General features: G+C 39.1%; 2 protein-coding genes across 2 annotated transcripts; both read left to right on the top strand.

Annotated features, from left to right (window-relative positions):
* Positions 1–51: 51 nt before the first annotated feature.
* LOC119744408 (lactoylglutathione lyase-like) lies at positions 52–6,482 on the top strand. The gene is made up of 6 exons (XM_038220331.1): positions 52–258; positions 1,435–1,517; positions 1,991–2,131; positions 2,881–2,951; positions 3,691–3,780; positions 4,892–6,482. The coding sequence occupies exons 1-6, from the start codon at positions 193–195 to the stop codon at positions 4,981–4,983; spliced, it is 543 nt and encodes a 180-aa protein (XP_038076259.1). The 5' UTR covers positions 52–192; the 3' UTR covers positions 4,984–6,482.
* Positions 6,483–7,653: 1,171 nt separating this feature from the next.
* On the top strand, positions 7,654–14,825 carry LOC119745179 (monocarboxylate transporter 12-like). The gene is made up of 4 exons (XM_038221402.1): positions 7,654–8,132; positions 9,829–9,972; positions 12,046–12,855; positions 13,308–14,825. The coding sequence occupies exons 1-4, from the start codon at positions 7,934–7,936 to the stop codon at positions 13,421–13,423; spliced, it is 1,269 nt and encodes a 422-aa protein (XP_038077330.1). The 5' UTR covers positions 7,654–7,933; the 3' UTR covers positions 13,424–14,825.
* Positions 14,826–19,563: the final 4,738 nt, after the last annotated feature.

Here is a 19,563-nt window from a genome sequence, read left to right as displayed (position 1 = left end):
CTAAGGACTCAATTCGTTGGCTCTAGTCTTTGATTTCAACTTAGTGAGTCTGTGACCACTTGAGGGCGGTAGATCGAGCTGCAGCTGGCTGTTCAACGCCGCCGCCTCTTTAGTCAACAACATAGAAGTAGAACAAGGCACAAGCCTCACAAAGTCACATGTTCAGAAACACCAAAAAGTTAGAGCTACATCATGGCGAATACCGTCACCCAGAAGGATATTGATGCGAGCTGCTCTCAACCTGAACCTTGTACAAAGGTGACGGTTTGTTTTTGTGTATCGATAATTATAAGCGGTTTTTTTTTGTATCAATATATGCGCCTATTGAGTATCAAATGTTTCCCTAACACCCTAGTCCCATAAATGTGACTGAAATACTGGACTACCTCCGTATTATAAGTCACAAAGCCACGTACGGCCTGTGCGCGGAGCGTCCCGTTGCTAAGCATGCTAAGGGGAGCCGAAAATTAATTAAAGATCGAAATTATTTTGTGAGCAGAAAATCAACCCAGCTATAGTATGACTGCTAAATAGCACAAAATCGTTAAATTCGGTACCTTCAGAGGTACGTCTAGTTATCCAAAAATCATGGTAATTCATCAAAGAATGCAGACGGTTTTTGACAAGCATGATGACTCCAGACTGTTTCCCGGCCACCCTAATAATAGTCGAGAGGCTAAAGGGGTCAGGGAACCAGATGAAAGCTTTAGCAAAGCGCACCGCGGCTGTTACCTGTTATTCCAAAATCTTTGGCGCTCTGTAAAGTGCCTGGATGCAATACGCGACCGCGGATGAAGAGCGTACACAAGAGGGTGCGCTTCACTGCAGGCAAAATTACGTACTACTAGTAGCTAGGCCTAGTTTTGGTCAAGTTACCAGTTACAGTCAACAAGACTGTTATATTTATCATTTCAAAATTACTTCTGCAACCGATTCCTGAACATGCTGAAATAGACTTCTCTTAATGCTTATGACACTTTCGAACATGAACAGAAATTATTTAATCGTCTTTATCTTTTGGTCATGTTTTTAGAGTCTAGAAGGTTTAACATTGCAAGAGTATTTAACCCGACATTAAAATATCTTTTTGTTCACACCGAAGAACCTTAGTTACATGGGAAAGATTTCCATATAAGAAGTTCACTCAACACCCTGTGTACAAACCCTATGAGAGTGGACTGAAAAATTCTAAGTGTTTTCTAAGAATTTGCTTGTATTTTCTCACTGCTCAAATTGACTTTGATGACATGAAATTGCTATCTGGGGGCTTGTTAGTGAATACAGAGGAAATTTAGTGAACTTCATATATGGAAATCTTTCCGTTACATGTTCTTTCCCTCCACCCACCCACCATCCACCCAAGATCATTTCACACGTGTACTGAGGTCATCTTCTGAATGGTTAGATTGATAGTTATTTTCTTCTGTTATTCAGGATTTCATTATGCAGCAGACAATGATCAGAATAAAAGACCCAAGAAAGTCGCTGGACTTCTACACTCGTGTGCTTGGTATGAGGTGAGTGCAGTAGTTTTGCCAAGTTAACTGATGTTACCATCCCAAAACACAGTTTAATTTGGGTAATAAGTATCTGTGTTTCCCAGCATACAGATATTCTGCATCAAAAAATTAATGAAGTGTGTACTCTCTACAAGTTTCAAGTAAAAAAATGGTATGTGTGATATGTTTAGTGTGATATGTTCGGTGTGAACAGAGTCTTCCCCAAAATTGTCGTTTTGAAAAATAAAAAAAAATTAAACGTGCATCTTTTCCTTTAAAGTGACATTTAAATTTTTGGAAACAAACCTCCTGGACAAATTATGCACAATAAGAAATAAATAAATAAATTAATAAAATAAAAACTTTGCAATCTCCATTGACAGTGTACTTTTAATAGACAATTAACAAATACATCGATGGGACAAATTAACAATGGCATTCTTTGCCGAAATAATAAAGACAAAGTTTTTCCTCTGTTAATCCTTGGACAGACTTCTGAGGCATTTTGACTTCCCATCCATGAAGTTCTCTCTCTTCTTCATGGGCTACTGCAAGGAGGAAGACATGCCGAAAGACGAGAAGGAGAGGACGCGATGGACCTTCCAGCAACCTGCCACTGTGGAACTTACCTAGTATGTGGCCAATGTGGTGATCGAGATCTTTTCCTAGTCTTTCTGAAGTTTCCGTCGGTGCATTTATATTTAGGGGAATTTTAACCCTCCTATGCAAACATACAATTCTGTGCCTTTCATTCAAAACCAAACAAGAGCTTGTTTTTAACAGTTAAGAATTCCCAGCCTACATAAAGCAGGATTGACCGGCTGGGACTGTTTAAGTACCTTGATACAGTTATGCTGTGACTGTAGGTGATTAACAAGCCGGCTGTGCCATTCACTTGCCTGCTTTTGTCTGTTTTACTAAATTTGACTAGTCACAGTGCTTGCTTGACATATTATCTGACTGCTGGTGACTAGCCTTTTGTTAAAGGTAAAGCAGGGGAACTGGGAGTGAATTTTGACTGTTTGTGACTGTTTAAATAGCAGGAGGGTTACAGACATTTAATCTCACTTCATGCAAAATTTTCATCATGATTTATTCCCATTTTGGAAGTATGTGAAAATACAATACCAACAATTCAAAAGATTAACTTCTGTTCTTCATTCTATGATCTGCTCACCGTCAAGACGTATATCCCTCTTTTCCTCTGAATTGACGAATGTCTTCTCTTTTTTTCATTTGGCTCTGTCCCCCTACGTATTTCTGTTTAACCCTTAACCTCGAGTGGCTGTCAGCCTTTGGAGACATCTGTTACAAAAAAAAGTATGTCTGTACTCTTCATTTTAATAATAGAATATTTTAACATTTTGTTCCTGTCTTCTAGTAACTATGGAACAGATGTTGATGATAGTTTCCAAGGATACCACAATGGCAACAAAGATCCCAGAGGCTTTGGTATGTACCTGGTTCTCTCTTCAAAACATTCTGTTGTAAGAATGCAAAAACTACAGTGCCACAATGGGGAACATTTTTTTTTTTTTTACTTATATCAGTTAATTTGTCAGCAAAACTTCACATCCCTTTAAACTGTTTATTCTTCTTCCACGGGCACTGACGGTAACATTTTAACTCTTTTTTCGTATACATACCAATTGCTTTGCACGCTTGAAACTTCCAGGTCTCATCGCAGAACGAACTGTTTTTGTTTTTGCCCTGCTCTCCAATGTCTGCAACTGTTCCCTGGGGTGAACCATAATACACTCCAAGAACTGCTTATAGCTTGGTTATGCTGTGAGTAGACTAAACATTACACTGACATATACAAGTCTACACCAAAATCCACTGCATTGGCTTTGAAGGGGAATATATTATGTGGTAAATGGAGGAATTTGAAGTGAAGTTACTCATTTTGAAGCATTGTTTGAAGCTATTACAAGTAAATTAGAAAAACAGAACTACTTTCTTGTGTCTCTTAAAAATTAGTGTCTTTTTGCCTTCACTTTTATTTTGCAAGCACATTACGCTCGGTGTTGGTTAACAGCTTGTGAGATGAAGTACATGTACACAAGTCTGCTTGGGTGGGACTCGAACCCACAACATTTTGCTTAAGTGCAGATGTCTTTACTAATTACAGTGGAACACCTTTATAACAAGGTCCTTGTGCCCCATGTTTGCCTTTCTTGTCACATTTCAGGCCATCTTGGGATCTCGGTGCCCGATGTTGAAGTTGCTTGCAAGAGATTTGAGGAACTTGGTGTCAATTTTATCAAGAAGCCCAGTGATGGTATGTATGTCTTTGCTGTATATCCTGAATTGTTTTGATGATGATCAATGATGATGAGAATGAATTGGAAAATCATAATAACGTGGTTCGGGGTCCTTACAAATTCTGTGATTATGCTCATGATTTTGATAAAAATGATAAGGGTGGCGATGGTTGTTATGATGTCATAAATGAAAATGGGGATGATGGAATTCTTACAGCTTTATACATGTTTTTGTTAGTGTTTGGTAATGAAACCAAAGTTTATCTCCAAAAGTTCCCTTGGCATTGTAGCTTGAGAGCCAGAAGTTTCCTGTGGATTGAAAGAAGTTAAAAAGTAGTCAGTGTTTGAGTTTACGGGAAAACTCCAGGCATATTCTTTGGAACCTAACGAATTGGTCATAGATTGAAAACTTATTCCATCTGTCAGTGTTAGGGTGGGGATATTGGAAACCAGATTTACAGGGGTGGAAGGCGAGGAAAGTACCGCTGATCATGGGCGTCGCGAGGGGGGGGGGTGCCCACCCCCCACCCCCCCACCCCCCCACCCCCCCACCCCCCCACCCCCCCCCTGCCGGAAAAAAGAAAAGAGAAAAAAAGAAAAGAAAGAGAAGCGCGAAGTCATAGTGGTGTAAATTTAATGAGTTGGGGGGGGGGGGGGGGGAAACTGAGGAATCGAGAATATGTTGAGAAATACAGGATTTTTTTGGGAAAAATATGTTTTGCCCCCTCTAGAAAAAATCCTGGCGACGCCCATGCCACTGATCCAACTCTCTCCCATTCGTGTTACAAAAATCGAGATAATAAATGGTATGGAATGGAATGCGTGTCAAAACCGAAGAAAACCAATTGAAGATTAGAATATGTTGTGTGTTTACTGTGAGAAGAAATCATTCTAATCCCAGTCACTTTAAAAACCATTTACTGTTTTGAAAATGTATCAAGAATTGATGGATTCACCTGTATGTTAAAATAAGGGAAGAATGCAAAGGGGTTAGTCGAGGTTTTACACTGATGTACCCCATGTTAAACCTCGAAGTCAACCTGAAATTAAAGCCTGTTTAATTTTGCATTCACCTCTAATGTAAATTTGAAAATTTTATTTGATTCTTTCCCCACCTGGTTTCTGCAGGAAAAATGAAGAATATCGCATTCATCTCTGACCCAGATGGCTACTGGATCGAGATTCTCTCGCCTAATGACATGGGGAAGTTGCTTAACTAGGGCCATATTTCACGGCACTGCTAGGACATTTCACAGCGTAGTACTACATGAATGCTCGAGGGTGCTTGGGTATTGTTGCATCTCTCCAAATTCTGCCTGTGATGATGATTACATGTTTTCTACTGTGCTTACTGATAACAGAGATTTTTGCTCTAAGCAGCACCTGGATTTAAAGCCCGTTGTTGACTCACAGAACTCATCAATACCAAAGGACGATCAGCAATACAAGTGGATTGAATGAATGCAATAGAACATGCAAGGCTTGCGACTTTGCAGTAAAGTTATATAGTGGGGTCCCGTAACGTGGCGCACTTTGACGTTTCCCTCGACTTTCCTCATGCAGTGTTGCCAAACCTCTTTGTTGATAAACTTCAAATTCACTCAGTTAATTACTGATACTTTAACCTTAATGATGCTTGCTGTTGCATTTTTGTGAACAATTTCATTGTTATGAAATTCAGTCCGAAATTAAACAACGGTCGTCCGGAAATCGGGCCAAAAAAAAACCCAGCCGATTTTTTCTTATGTGGCGCACTTGAAGTAACCTCTGAAAATCCCAAGTTAACATTGCAGAATTTTTCGAAAGTTGATTTATTCTTATTAACCATTATTATCTCAACTCTAAAACTTAACTGAAAGTTTGTCAGAAAATTATTTTCTTACTTTTCGGCGTATTTTAAAAGGGTTTACTTACAAGTAAGATCAGAAAATCACGTCAAAATAAATTTCTCTGTTAACTTTGTAACGGGTAGGTGAACTCAAGATTTATGAATGGGAATGTTAACAGCTTGATGAAATTTCACTTTTTGTCAAATTTGAGATAAAACTGCACATGATGTAGCTAGGCACTAGAGGCGAAAATCAAAATGCGCCACGTAACGTTAGGGGCCGCATCACGTCATCAGTGGACATCAACAATATACACTGACTAGTCTAGCCACGGACTCCTTAATTTGTTTGCCTTTTCTAATGGTAATGTGTGCGTTCATGATTAATTAGAAGTGAAGGGCAAATTTTATTGGTCATCTACTGCGCATCCTTTACCTTGGGAGATGGTTTTTGTTTTGGTGGCCTTAGATTTGGTTCAAGCATTAGTTACAAGAAGCTCGTAAATGTGCTTTTATATAGTAAATTGGCCACCAGTTATGTGCTATAACCATGGATTTGTGTATTCATTGATTCCTTCACATGGCAATTGATATAACTTTTATCTGAAAAGGTAATATATTGAAAGGGACTCCAAAATAAGAATTATAAATCGCAGTGTATTAAAATGATCATGTTGTAAACCTTAATACAACTCATTCAAAAAGAAATGTATATTTAATGCTTCCATTTCAAGGGTCAAAGCCATGTAGAATATGATACACAAAAAGAATGCAAACTGCATTTCATTCAAAAAATGAATATGAGTTTATAAGTTTATTATGAGCAAGTCGAGTTTCGATTTTTAAAGGTAACTATTTTCGATAAAATAAATACAACACTTTTACATATTTCGTCCCTGTGTCGACGTGTGACTATCACCTAACAATACCTGTTGCATTTTAACGTTGCGCCGAACAAAATACATGTAGCATTGATTACGTGAAGAACGTCCTATTAAGGGCTCTTCGGGAGTCAAGGACAAAAAAACTACAGAATACTACATGTGTTGTGCACACTTGTGTGGAAAGAAATGCATACTACAGGTTACTATATAAAGTGTATTAGCTTTAGGTGTGGTTAGGGTTCAATGCAACGGGACCAAAACCGAGACGGTTGAAATGGGTAACGGGGCGAAGTTTATTTGTACAACGCAATATTTTCTAATGATTGCCCTTTTTTTCACGAATGTCATTTCGCGATCCCCTCCCCCTAATTAGTGCACGTGTCGTCCCGCGAAAATTTGTAATTGTGCCGCCTTGAAGAGCGCCAACTATTGTCAGAAAGTTTCTGGTTTCTACATTTCGCTTGTACCCACCGCCCTGCATGCAAACGGGGCGCTGGGATGAGACGGGCTGATGAGCTTCACAGAATCTTCATTTTTTGGCATAGTCGATAATTTATCAAGACCTATGTATAAAGACATCTGGCTGCAGCTGTTTAAGGCCACAGTTAGCTAATGCGCACAAATGCTATCCGAAAACTTTCTCATATAAATGCACACATTCCATACCGGATGTGATTTCTTTTTCATTGCGGACCATGTAGACAAATATTGAGCGTTGCATAGTAATATGCAATTTGACCCTTCGTGTATTCGAAACGGAGCCTGAGCAGGTGACGGGAATTGAAAATTTACAAAACAGAAAAGTTTTGTAGATTTTCCAACTTTACGGTTAAAAAAAAAAAAAAAGCATTTATGAAATGGAATAAAAGAGTGATGACATTTATTTTTATCCCTACCCTTTATTCTTCCTAATATTAGCATTTAAACAACCTGTAAGTTGTTAGTAGTTTGCTAGATTGTGAAAGAGTTAATGTATTGAACTTGTAATGTTATATTCTCGGCACTGACTGAAAAGGCCGAGCGTCCTTGAACGACTCTGCAAAACTCTTGTCAAGATGCGTGATACCGGCCCGTACAGCTGGGAATACAATGAATACTAATTGTGTATAATGCACAATAATTATACAGAATCATGTAGAGACATCTTAATTGCTTCACTGCGTGTGGTGGCTATCAAATTCGCACGGCCCGTGTATTTTCAAGGATTGCATTACCCGGGCCCCCTATCACGTACGAACGGATCATTTTGAACCTGAGAAAGGTCTATTACCTTGTCTATAGGCCCTATATCCGTTCAATGCATTTTGTATAATAGAGTTCACAACAGTCGTATGATCCGTGTGTGTAGGATCCGTGGTCAGTCAGTCAAACTGCTGGTACCTCAGATCCAGTTCAGCAAAAAGTTGCACCAGACACTTCTGCCACTATCATAATCCTGAAAGTCAATGCAAAAGAACCATGTGCTCATCTAGTGAATGTTATGCCGGCCGGACAGGTTGGTTCGTTGTGCTCGCTCTGTGGACCAGACTCTTCATTTTGGTGGGAATATACAAAGCCATCGGTATGATGATTCCGTTATTGCAAGTTCAGTTTGACACCACCACCTGGATACTCGGCTGGATAACGTCTATCATTGGAGCTCCCGCGGGATTAGCTGGTAAGCTTGACGTTACAAAATTAACTTAAAGTCTGATCCGAGACAATATGGCTGATCAGGCTGGCATTAATGTAACGAATCGAGAAACGACGAAAAGGTGGAGATTATTTGATTCCAATGGTTGAGGGCAAATGTAAAACTGAAACTGAAATGAATTTCTGCTCTGAAGGACGAATTTTTGCTCTAAATGACTGGCATTTTACCATCCAAATGCAATAAACTGCTCAATTTACAGAAACGAGCGGTCCGATTAATATCTCATGCTGGTTATCGTAAGCATTCTGGTCCTATTATCGACAATCAAATATTACCTCCCCAGTGCAATCTGATTAACTTTATGCAACTGTTCTGTTTTTCCATGTTTATGATTCAGTTTTGACTTGGGGTGTTTCAGCATCATATGGATTTTTTTTTTATAATGCTTATACATTGTATATCAACAATCTCAAAGCTCTTTACAATAAATATTATTCACTCGTTCATCAGGCCACAAGACCACGCGGCAGCCGTTATCAGTGCACATTCAGTCCTCTACCCTCACAACCCATACAGGGTGAGTAAAAAGAAAAACGAAACCCAAATGTTGGGACCATTGTTTTAGTGAAGTTCTGCATTTAGCACATTCAAAATCATATAAAAGCCCAATTCATAAGCTTTCTTTTAGTACAAAAATCATTCAAATTACTCAATTACGGAGTTTTAAACACAACTACCGTTTTAAAGTTCTGTCCACGGATCACAAAAAAGTGTGCGTTCTTTCAGCAAAACGAAAACAATTCACACACATCCTTATGTGATTTGTTTTCGTTTTGCTGAAACACTGAACTTGTTGTGATCCGTGGACAGAACCTTGAAAACGGCGGTTGTGTTTAAAATTCCATAACTTGACAGGTACATGAGTGATTTGAATTATTGTTCAGTTGTACTAAAAGAAAGCTTATGAATTAGGCTTTTATATCCTAGATTTTGAAAGTGCTACGTGCAGAACTTCACTAAAACATTGGTCCCGACATTTGGGTTTCGTTTTTATTTTACTCATCCTGTATTCTCCTGGATTGAGAGAGGCAATTGTAGTTAAGTGTCTTGCCCATGGCCACAAACACCATGTTCCAGGCAGGGTTTAAACCAATACCATCGCACGTGAGTCGAACACCGTAACCATTGGACCATGGCATTCTACCGTCCTCATGCAACAAACAGCTCAATTTGCAAAAACGAGCGGTCCGATTAATATTTAATGCTGGTTTACGTGATAGCTTCTTTATAATTATGCAAATCTGAGTCTTTTACAATTCAGTGACCTGTGCTATTTCGATCTGGGTAAATTTATGTGTAGATTTATAAATAATACATTGAATTTCGATGTCCAATTGAACAGAACGACGTCCAAATAAAGTGTTATTTCAACTTGGCACTTTATAATACAGGATGGTGCAAAAAAATTCAACACTTTTGGCGGGAATTTTCGTCTACTTACTGAACTTATTTGAACTGTTTTTTTTTTTTAAATATAACGTAGTGAAATATAGTTCTTCAACCACACGTGGTGAAAAAAATCTGTAACAAAAATGTTTTTGTTTATAAAAGATTGTAACACTCTATGAAAAAATTGCAACTTTGAAAGAAATGGGAGGTTTCTAAAATATACGACCACCAATTTCCACTCCTTTTTGTTTTTGTTTTTTAACTTCTACAGGAATATTTGCCAAACCTATCGGTAGATATTTGGGACCCGGTAACGCCGTCATGCTATGTGGAGCAATGATTAGTGTATCAGTCATTATTGCATCGTTTGCCACGTCTCCTGTTCAGCTGGCTTGCGTGTTTGTTCTGCTTCTCGGTAAGCGATGTTTTTGATGAAATCACATTTTAACATCAGGCTCTCTAGTTTGGTGGGAAGAAGGCACTTTAGAATTTACATATTTTCATGCCAAAGACACACATAGTTACTTCGTGAATGGTCTCTAATGATACCTGACCCTCAAAACATGGGTTTAGACACCTTACCTGTGTAGTTATGTGCAATATTGGCCGAGATATCGGCTAAAAACTCAAATTTCTGATAAATCGGCACTTTAGAATTTACATATTTACCTGCCTAGGACACACATAGTTACTTTGTGAATGGTCTTCTAATGATACCTGACCCTCAAAACATGGGTTTAGACACCTTAGGCCTACTTGTGTAATTATGTGCTATATTGGCCGAGATATGCCAAAAACATGATTTTCCGGTATTAGCGGCACTAATTTGCATATTCCTATGCCACAGACACATATGTGGTCACTTCCAGAATAGTTTGATTGTGATCTCTGACTTTCAAAACATGGGTTTAGACACCTGATTCGTTCAGTTATCTGCAATATTGGCTGAGATATAGTGAATAATATATTTTTCGGTAATGGCGGCACTAAGTTGCATAAAAACAATACGTGGGACCTTTTTTCAATTTTTTAACATAGCAAATCGTTTTCTACGCATTTTTCTGATCTAAAGAGGTCAATTAGAAGTTGATTTCAGAGGGTGAACGATAACCCCTTCTTCCCACTAAGCTCGACACAAGTTCTCATGCAGCAAGGGAGGTTGCCTCAGAAGGTTTGCTTGTGTCGTAGCCCGCATCTTCCAATGTGTTTTGTCTAGAAATCCTACCCAATGTAACGACATGTTACACTTTTCAGAGTGAGAAGCATGCGTGGTCTTACGTCCACACAGGTCAGACGTCCAAAGACAAACAGCATCAGAGTCTGTGGTTTAATTGAATTCAAATAGACATACATTTCCATACCAAGCAAAATACGCAATAGTGAATAAATAATTATGATAATTATACAGAGATGTATTCAGAGGGAGAATTAACAAGATAGACCTTCAAAAAAAAGGAGGCTGATATGTAAGCATGTTCAAAAGACCAAGAGGCTTATGTGGAAATTCCATTTTCTTTTTACAAAGACAAACAAAACGATATAAAGACAATCAAACATAACAAGACATCAAAAGAGCAGATTGTACACAGTAGTATATGCTGAATGCACTGAATAAAGAGGAACAAATGAAAGAGAAATGTATTATAAAGAGAAGGAGCTATTTAAGATAACAGGAAACAAGATGGTTTCTCATGGATTTTTTGAAACAGCCCACAGAGGACTGTGATTTAATTTTCTTATCCAGAGGCGTATATAGTGTATTGAATGATTATAAGATGTGCGAGTGAAAGGAAGATAGAGATTATGATGTGATCTGGTGTATATAACTGTGAATGACAACTGCAACAGGATGAAACATTAACAGTGACATGTCTCATTGGAACTGGCAGTTTATGCACTGGTGTTGATGGGCCAATCTAGGTCTCACAGACTTTTACACCTGTTACATTTTGTTGTAATTGGTTAATGCAACAGGTGAGTAAAAAAACCCGAAACCCACATGTCGGGACTATTGTTTTAGTGGAGTTCTCCATGTAGCACTTTCAAAATCAAGGATATAAAAGCCTAATTCATAAGCTTTCTTTTAATACAAGAATAATTCAAATCACTCATATACTTTTCAAGTTACGGCGTTTTAAACACAACCGCCGTTTTAAGGTTCTGTCCGTCGTCCACGGATCACAAAAAGTTGAGTGTTTCAGCAAAACGAAAACATATCAATAGAATTGTTTTCGTTTTGCTAAAAGAACGCACACCTTTTTCTTGATCCGTGGACAGAACTTTAAAACGGTGGTTGTGTTTAAAATTAAAACTTGAAAAGTATATGAGTGATTTGAATGATTCTTGTACTAAAAGAAAGCTCATGAATATGGCTGTCATATCCTAGATTTTGAAAGTGCTGCATGGAGAACTTCACCCAAACAATAGTCCCGACATGTGGGTTTCGTTTTTTTGTGTGACTCTTCCTGTTTCTTTTTTCTTTCTACAGGAACTGGATTTGGAATTTCTGGCGTGTTGATTAAAGAGGCTATTGGTCGGTGCTTCAACAAGAACTATGCGACGGCCACGGGTATTGCACGGACCGGAGATTCCATCGGTCTGTTCGTGTGTGCACCAGCCGCTCAGATTTTCCTCGATGTGTATGGTTGGCGGGGAGCCACGCTTCTAATAGGCGCTATCTCTATGCATTTTGTCGCGTGTGGTGCACTTTTAGTTCGAGCTGGAATATCTTCCAAAAGCAAGTACCAAGAGCTTCCAGGAAACGACATCATCTCTAAACCTAATCGACTTCCGTCTTGCTGTTTCACATTCTCCAAGACTGTTTCCGAGAACTTTGACACGCGACTTTTCACTGATTACCGTTACTGGTCGGTGGCGATCGTCGCGTGCAGTACCAAGTTCACTTTCAACATGTGGATCATTTATTTCGTTTCGCAAGCGCTGTCTAACGGGTTTTCTTTGGAGGAAGCGGCGACGTTTATCGCCATCGGCGGCATTGGAGGTTTGCTCGGAAAACTCGTCCAGGGTATTTTAGTTGACCGTGGGGTGGTATCAATTGTCCTTCTGATGGGAATAACTTTAATTATCAGCTCTGCGGCGTTTTGCGTAACTCCGTGGCTCACTTCGTATTGGCCAATGATGACGTCGACAGTGGTGATTTTGACATGTTCTGGCGCCCTCTGCTGCTTACTCGACGTCCTTAGTAAGCAGGTTCTTGGAGTAGAGCTACCGGCTGGTGCTTTTGGCTGGACGGCTTTCACTAGCGCCATTGTAGATGTCGCAATTGGCTTTATTCCTGGTAAGATATGCTGGCTGTATTGTGTACATTTCTCTTTCTCCAAATCTGTCCACTAGATCAACACCCCCTTCTATTTAAATCCCTTAAACACCGTATTCTTTAGTAAACCTTAAAAAACACTTGTTTTTTTTTTTTTTTTTTGGGGGGGCCCTGAACCTGAGGAGCCAGCACTTAGTGATTTACAGAGTATAAAATATATTAGACTGAGACTTTCAGGTCTAGTTGGTCTTGATTGGTTGTACATGTACTAAAAACGCAGACTCACCCTAACCCTAACCCCTAACCCTAACCCTAACCCTAACCCTAACCCTAACCCTAACCCTAACCCTAACCCTAACCCTAACCCTAACCCTAACCCTAACCCTAATGCAGTCGTCATTTGTCACATATTTCAATCTTAATCTATTTCCCTCTCTAAATGTTTCCTTTCTTTTCCCCTCTGCACATTTCAGGTTGGATCTACGATTCGACAGGCAGTTACACCACAGCGTTTATTTTCATAGGCTCCGTTCAGTTCCTTCCAATCTTTCCCCTTCTCATTCTGCGATACAAACAATGTGTCGAATGAACGTGTTTTACACGCAAATAAAATTTACGCGCAAAATCAATGTAAGTGAAGCCCCTTGATTTACAATTAAAAAAGAAAGTATAATCAGGACATAATCTTGAATAAGGTTCGTTAATATGTTTGGCAACGATATCCCATCCATTTTCAATCAAGAAGTCGTTTGTGTGCTGAGGTGATGATCTGAAGTTGTTTCGACGATCCGGGTGCCTGATCATGCTCGACTCCTTAAGGAGGATATGGACAGACTCTCTGCATGGTCCTCCAGATGGAAGTTAACATTGAACCCTATTAAATGTTTCGCACGGTCCGGGTGCCTGATGGTGAAAATCATCTTCATTATCCTTTGTTCACCCTACATCTAACAAGGACTGCTACAGATACTCTTTCCAAGAACAACAGCTCAGTGGAACTTACTTCCTACAGAAGTCAGGGAAGCTACTTCAGTGGAGTCATGTAAGTCAAGGCTCCATGAGATGTCCTCAACACTAAGGGGGCCTACTAACAAAATTGTATAGGGATGCTGCTAGCCACCACGCGCCTGCAACCGTATATCCCATAGTGGAGTTTGCTTGCAGTATGCTACAGATACAGAATGTAAAGTCCTTACTTTGTCTTTTTAGAAACAGCCTGTTTAGATCGATTACATACTCTCTCATTCCCGTCTGGAAAGAGTCACCGACTATAAGGATTTGGGTATTTTAATCGACTCTAAATTAACATTCATGTTGACTACACTGTTGGCAAAGCAAATCGTATGTTGGGAATTTTCTGGTGTCATTGCAAAAATCGAGATCCCAACACAAAACAGGTGCTTTAGTGTTCTGTTGTAAGACCCAGTCTTGAATTTTCATCACTGTGTTTCTATATCTGCATCGCAAGTGGAGCCTATCGAGCGTGTCCAAAGAAAATTCTACCGTTTCCTTGGCAACAATGCGGACGACACAGGAGCAGGTCAACCTCAACATAAATCGTTGGATTCAGTAAAGCAACGTAGGCAAACTCTGGACCTGACTTTTGTCTACAAATGTGTCAACTCGTATTTTACTTGCAATATGATTTCTTGTTTCTCTTTGAAGATATCTCTTTCCAATCTCCGATATCCCGATGTGTTCCATGTTCAGTGTAACAGGGTTTGTGCTACAAAAACAAAAATGGGTTTATTCGGGTGCGTACCTATGCTCCCCAATCCCTATGTTCCCCAGTCCCTATATTCCCCGTCCCTATATATGTTCCCCAGTTCCTATGTTCCCCAGTCCCTTTATTCCCCGTCGCTCTATATGTTCCCCAGTCCCTATGTTCCCCAGTCCCTATATTCCCCGTCCCTATATATGTTCCCCAATCCCTATGTTCCCCAGTTCCTATATTCCCCGTCCCTATATATGTTCCCCAGTCCCTATGTTCCCCAGTTTCTATGTTCCCCAGTCCCTATATTCCTCTTCCCTATGTTCCCCAGTCCCTATGTTCCCCAGTCCCTATATTCCCCGTCCCTATATATGTTCCCCAATCCCTATGTTCCCCAGTCCCTATATTCCCCGTCCCTATATATGTTCCCCAATCCCTATGTTCCCCAGTCCCTATATTCCCCGTCCCTATATATGTTCCCCAATCCCTATGTTCCCCAGTCCCTAAGTTCCCCACAGAGTGACCCTTTTCCTATAATGCTTCGGGGAACACAGGGACTGGGGAACATACACGTAGGGACGAGTGCGTAAGTTCCCCGGTCCCTATGTTCTCTAGTCCCTATTTTCCCCGTCCCTATATATATATGTTTCCCAATCCCTATGTTCCCCAGTCCCTAAGTTCCCACAGAGTGATCCCATTCACATCATGCTTCGGGGAACACAGGGACTGGGGAACATACATGTATGTGCGAGTGCGTACCTATGAACGTTGCCCAGTTCCCATGTTCCCCAACCCTAACCCTAACCCTAACCCTAAGGACTGGGGAACATAGGGACAGGGGAACATCGGGTAGACCCCGTTTATTCACCGGTTGTCTGCATTGTACAATTCCATTTCGAACACCAATCGTAGCCTCGATATTTTTAGTCAGTCCCTTTTAATTTCAAATCTTCTATTGGACAAACTTTACAGAGCCCACGTCTTCCCTTTCAGTGGGACACCATCGTGCATTGAAAAGTCAGGCCCAGAGTGAGCATATTTCATCCTATTGTGCATTTAATGTTTTGATGTTTGTTGTTAATTGTGGGACTTCTTTTTTATCATGGTATATTTACATTAATTATTGATGTGGGACTTTCATCATGGATCGATAAGTCAGGCCCAGAGTGAGCCTGTCTCATCGTATTGTTCATCTTACTGAGCATTTAATGTTTTAAAGGCTTGATTTTAATTGTTGCATTACCATTATGAATTGTACATTAATTTTTAATATGGGACTTCCTTCACGAATTGCTAGTCGGGCCCAGAGAGAGCCTGTTTCATCTTGTGCATTTTATGTTCTTTTATTGAATGCTATTTTTTAAATTGTATTTTAAATTAATCAATATATCCTTCCATCTCTGGCGCTTGCACCTTTGGATGTTGTATGAAATAAATAAATAGATAGATAAATAAATAAAAGGAGTGTATAATGAAAACATAGAAAAATAATATATTAAAGTGACAATAAAAAGCATGACGCAGATGAAAAAATGTATATGCCTAATATTAGGTGGCTTCCTAATCTTCGAAAAAAAGTGTCTCCAGAAATTGCAAGACCTGATATAGACTCGATGGAGGCCCCCTTTAATGGCGCAGCATTGCGCAAGCTCACGTGAGGACAAATTGACCAATCATGCACTACCAGTGCTACTTCTCTTGATAATCAGTGAAAATTAGCATTCGTATTTTGTGAATCATTGAAGTAAATTTAAAACCAACTAAAGTCAAATCTACTGCAGTGAGATCCAAACATTGGGTCCTTGTGCCCATTTTGTGGCCAACAAAGAAAGACCACTGTTCCCCCTTAAGGGGTTTTTGGAGGGCACGTGCCTTTGTCGCTCTGCGATCGTATAAAAATCCAATTATAGAACTCAATAGTTTTTGTTTGCATTTGCAGATATATTTCTTTATAAAAATAGTACTGTACAATGAACAATGAACAAAACTTGGGCGAAACCCGACCAAAGGCTGTGTCACTGGCCCTTTTCCGTCCCACAAACATGAATATGTCTAATTTTAGAACTGAGGATGTTTGTTGCGTTGCTCGATAGTTTAGAACAATGCCACCTTTCTTTCAAAAACTCCCTCAACAACGAACTATACTTTAGTTCATCGACCTGTACATGTATACCCCCAAACGAGTCTAAATTCCTCTGTTAGGAAAGTAGATCACCACGACTGGAAAGGCAACCTACCGCTACATAATCTGGTGAAGGCATTCTGACCAACCTGGTCCCCAGGGCTTAACTTTATTTTCAACCTCGTTTCGAACAGTAAGCCCTGGATAGGAAACTTTCTTCAGTGTTCGAAATATATTAGCGGTAGCCCGCTAGCCAAATGCTGGTCGAAACAGCGGCGGGCTAGTCAAACTATTCCTTAATTAAAGTAGCCCGGAAAAAATATTGGGATCCGGCAAAGATGAACGTACAGGAAGAAATGAATCTTAAATTCATAAATAAAACCCATCAATTATCAACTGTTTTAAAAGGTTAAATTATTAGATCTGTTAATTAAACATACTGACACAATTTCCTCAGAATTGAGCCTGAAAATATGTCATTTTGTATTTGAGATAAGAACAAAATGCGGGCTAGTGGAAATTCCCGCGGGGCAAGAGTCCGTTTTAGTAGCCCGGCTGGCTAGTGAACACAAAAGTTAAGGTCGAACCCTGCTTTCTTCCTGTATCCTGATTCGATACCTCAATTGGCAAGTAATGGGTTTATATCGTGTACTTGATGTTGTTATTTCCATCAGCCGTTACTGTTTTCACATTCATTTTAGTTACATCAACAATTTGCTCATTTTAATATGTAATACTGCATATTGGCTGGAGAAGATTAACACTTTGGAAACAAAATCGTGTTCAAGTAACTCACGCCGCCACGAATTGATTCTGTTTTTACCCCGACACATCATACAAAAACAAATGCTAACGTAAAAAAACCCAGACAGGCACCAGACTTTTCCTAATTTGCATATAATGTCCAATAATTTTGGGCATGCAAATGATCCAAAACCCGGGTGAGAGAGCAGGTAGTGGTGGTCACATACTGCTCGACACGTTGGTTAGTTGTCGGAAGAGAGCTTGAATTTTATATAGGATTCCAATCAAGTTAACATGTCCTCCAACACGAAAATTTCACTTGTGCGTAAGTCATAACAATACAAACATCATAATATCAACATCTAGCATCAATATATTATTTCAAGCCGGTGAAATCATAAAATGTTTTCAAGTCTTAGGATATTAATTTTGTATTAGATGATGTGTAAACAATATTGTATGGTAATTTTTTTTTCTACGAAATTTGGCTGGGTTTTGTGAGTGAGATTTTGTTTTAACGCACGCTGTGCATGCAGTAAAAGTACCAACTTCAACCGAGAACTGATCCACGGTCGGCGTTTGTAAAAATATAGCAACAGGTTTTTTTTTTTTTTTTTTTTTTTTTTTTTTTTTTAAATCTTTTGCATTAAATCATGTTTAGCACAATTGGTGAATTGGCAAGTTGGGTGATTGCACATGTCGCTAGCTCATGATCTACACTGCTGTAAATATCAGTCAATCACACAAGTTTCAGCTGCATACAGGGTGAGTAAAAAACAACGAAACCCAAATGTCGGGACTGTTGTTTTAGTAAAGTTCTGCATGTAGCATTTTAAAAATCTAGGATATGAAAGCCCAATTCATAAACTTTGTTGTAGTACAAGAATCATTCAAATCACATATGTACTTTTCAAGTTACGTAATTTTAAACACAACCACCGTTTTAAGGTTCTGTCCACGGATCACGAAAAAGTTCAGCGTTATTCCAGCAAAACGATAACAAATCACATGTTTTCGTTTTGCTGAAAGAACGCACACTTTTTTTGTGATCCGTGGACAGGACTTTAAAACGGTGGTTGTGTTTAAAATTCCGTAACTTAAAAAGTACAAGAGTGATTTGAATTATTCTTGTACTAAAACAAAGCTTATGAATTGGGCTTTCATATTCTAGATTTTAAAAGTGCTACATGAAGGAGACATTTGGGTTTCTTTTTTTTTGACTCGCCCTGTATGTAGCGTAGAATTTTCACCATCAACTGATTGCACAGAGTGGCATCAACGGGGAACTTAGACTGAAGCCAAGAACATGCAGATAGGACCCTGCTACACCATACTGAACATAATTGACTTTTTTCGTGATTCTCAAAAAAATTCTCATTTTAAACTGAATGTTATAAAATAGATATTTAGGGGAAATTGAAATAGAGCAGTCCTGAAGATCATGCTTTGTTGATTTCCATATTAATTTGTATTTATTATGTACAATGACATCTGAAGAAATTGCGAAATATTTGAAAGTTTTTGTAATTTGAAATTGTGCAGGCAGACGTGTTTGTAACATGGTGTGTTCATTAATCAATGCGAATGTCAAATCCTGTCAACTTAAAATAACTTAATGTTATAAGTGGTCATGAAACTGAAATTAAAGGTTTTTTTCATTGGTGCAACACAGACCAGACTTTTGATTTATTTTGGTGTACATGTATATGCAATTATATTTGATATTTTAATTGTTACGTTAACTTCACTGTTAAGTACATTCTTCAGCGATGTGCAAGCAGTAGTTGGGCATGCAGCGGAGATATTTGGGGGAATTGTGCCTTTGATGATACAAGCATGAAATTTGGCACACACTCAGAGTATGTCATAAGAAAGATATTTGGCTATATGGCAATCACATATAGGGCCATCACAGATTTGTCCTTTGAACAAATATAGGTAAGATAACAAGCAATGTTGAAACTGTTCAATATGGCTGCCATTGCTTATTATTCTACCAATATTTCTTCAAAGGACAAATCTGCGATTGCTATATAGCCACATATCTTTCTCATGACATACTCTGACTGTGTGCCAAATGCCATGCTTGTATTGTAGCGTGCCGAGGGGGAGGGTGGCGACTATAATCCTCTTAACGATTCCAGAAAACTTA

The sequence above is a fragment of the Patiria miniata genome, unplaced genomic scaffold (genome assembly GCF_015706575.1).
Source record: "Patiria miniata isolate m_02_andy unplaced genomic scaffold, ASM1570657v1 HiC_scaffold_7, whole genome shotgun sequence".
Lineage (NCBI taxonomy): Eukaryota > Metazoa > Echinodermata > Asteroidea > Valvatida > Asterinidae > Patiria > Patiria miniata.
Note: the sequence above shows the minus strand (reverse complement) of the source record. Positions and strands in the feature narration are given on the sequence as shown.

Coding starts and splice junctions, on each gene's coding strand:
- LOC119744408 (XM_038220331.1), top strand. CDS start 193: ATGGCGAATACCGTCACCCAGAAGGATATTGATGCGAGCTGCTCTCAA. Junction 259..1,434: donor AACCTGAACCTTGTACAAAG/GTGACGGTTTGT, acceptor TCTGTTATTCAG/GATTTCATTATGCAGCAGAC. Junction 3,781..4,891: donor TATCAAGAAGCCCAGTGATG/GTATGTATGTCT, acceptor TGGTTTCTGCAG/GAAAAATGAAGAATATCGCA.
- LOC119745179 (XM_038221402.1), top strand. CDS start 7,934: ATGTGCTCATCTAGTGAATGTTATGCCGGCCGGACAGGTTGGTTCGTT. Junction 8,133..9,828: donor AGCTCCCGCGGGATTAGCTG/GTAAGCTTGACG, acceptor TAACTTCTACAG/GAATATTTGCCAAACCTATC. Junction 12,856..13,307: donor CGCAATTGGCTTTATTCCTG/GTAAGATATGCT, acceptor TGCACATTTCAG/GTTGGATCTACGATTCGACA.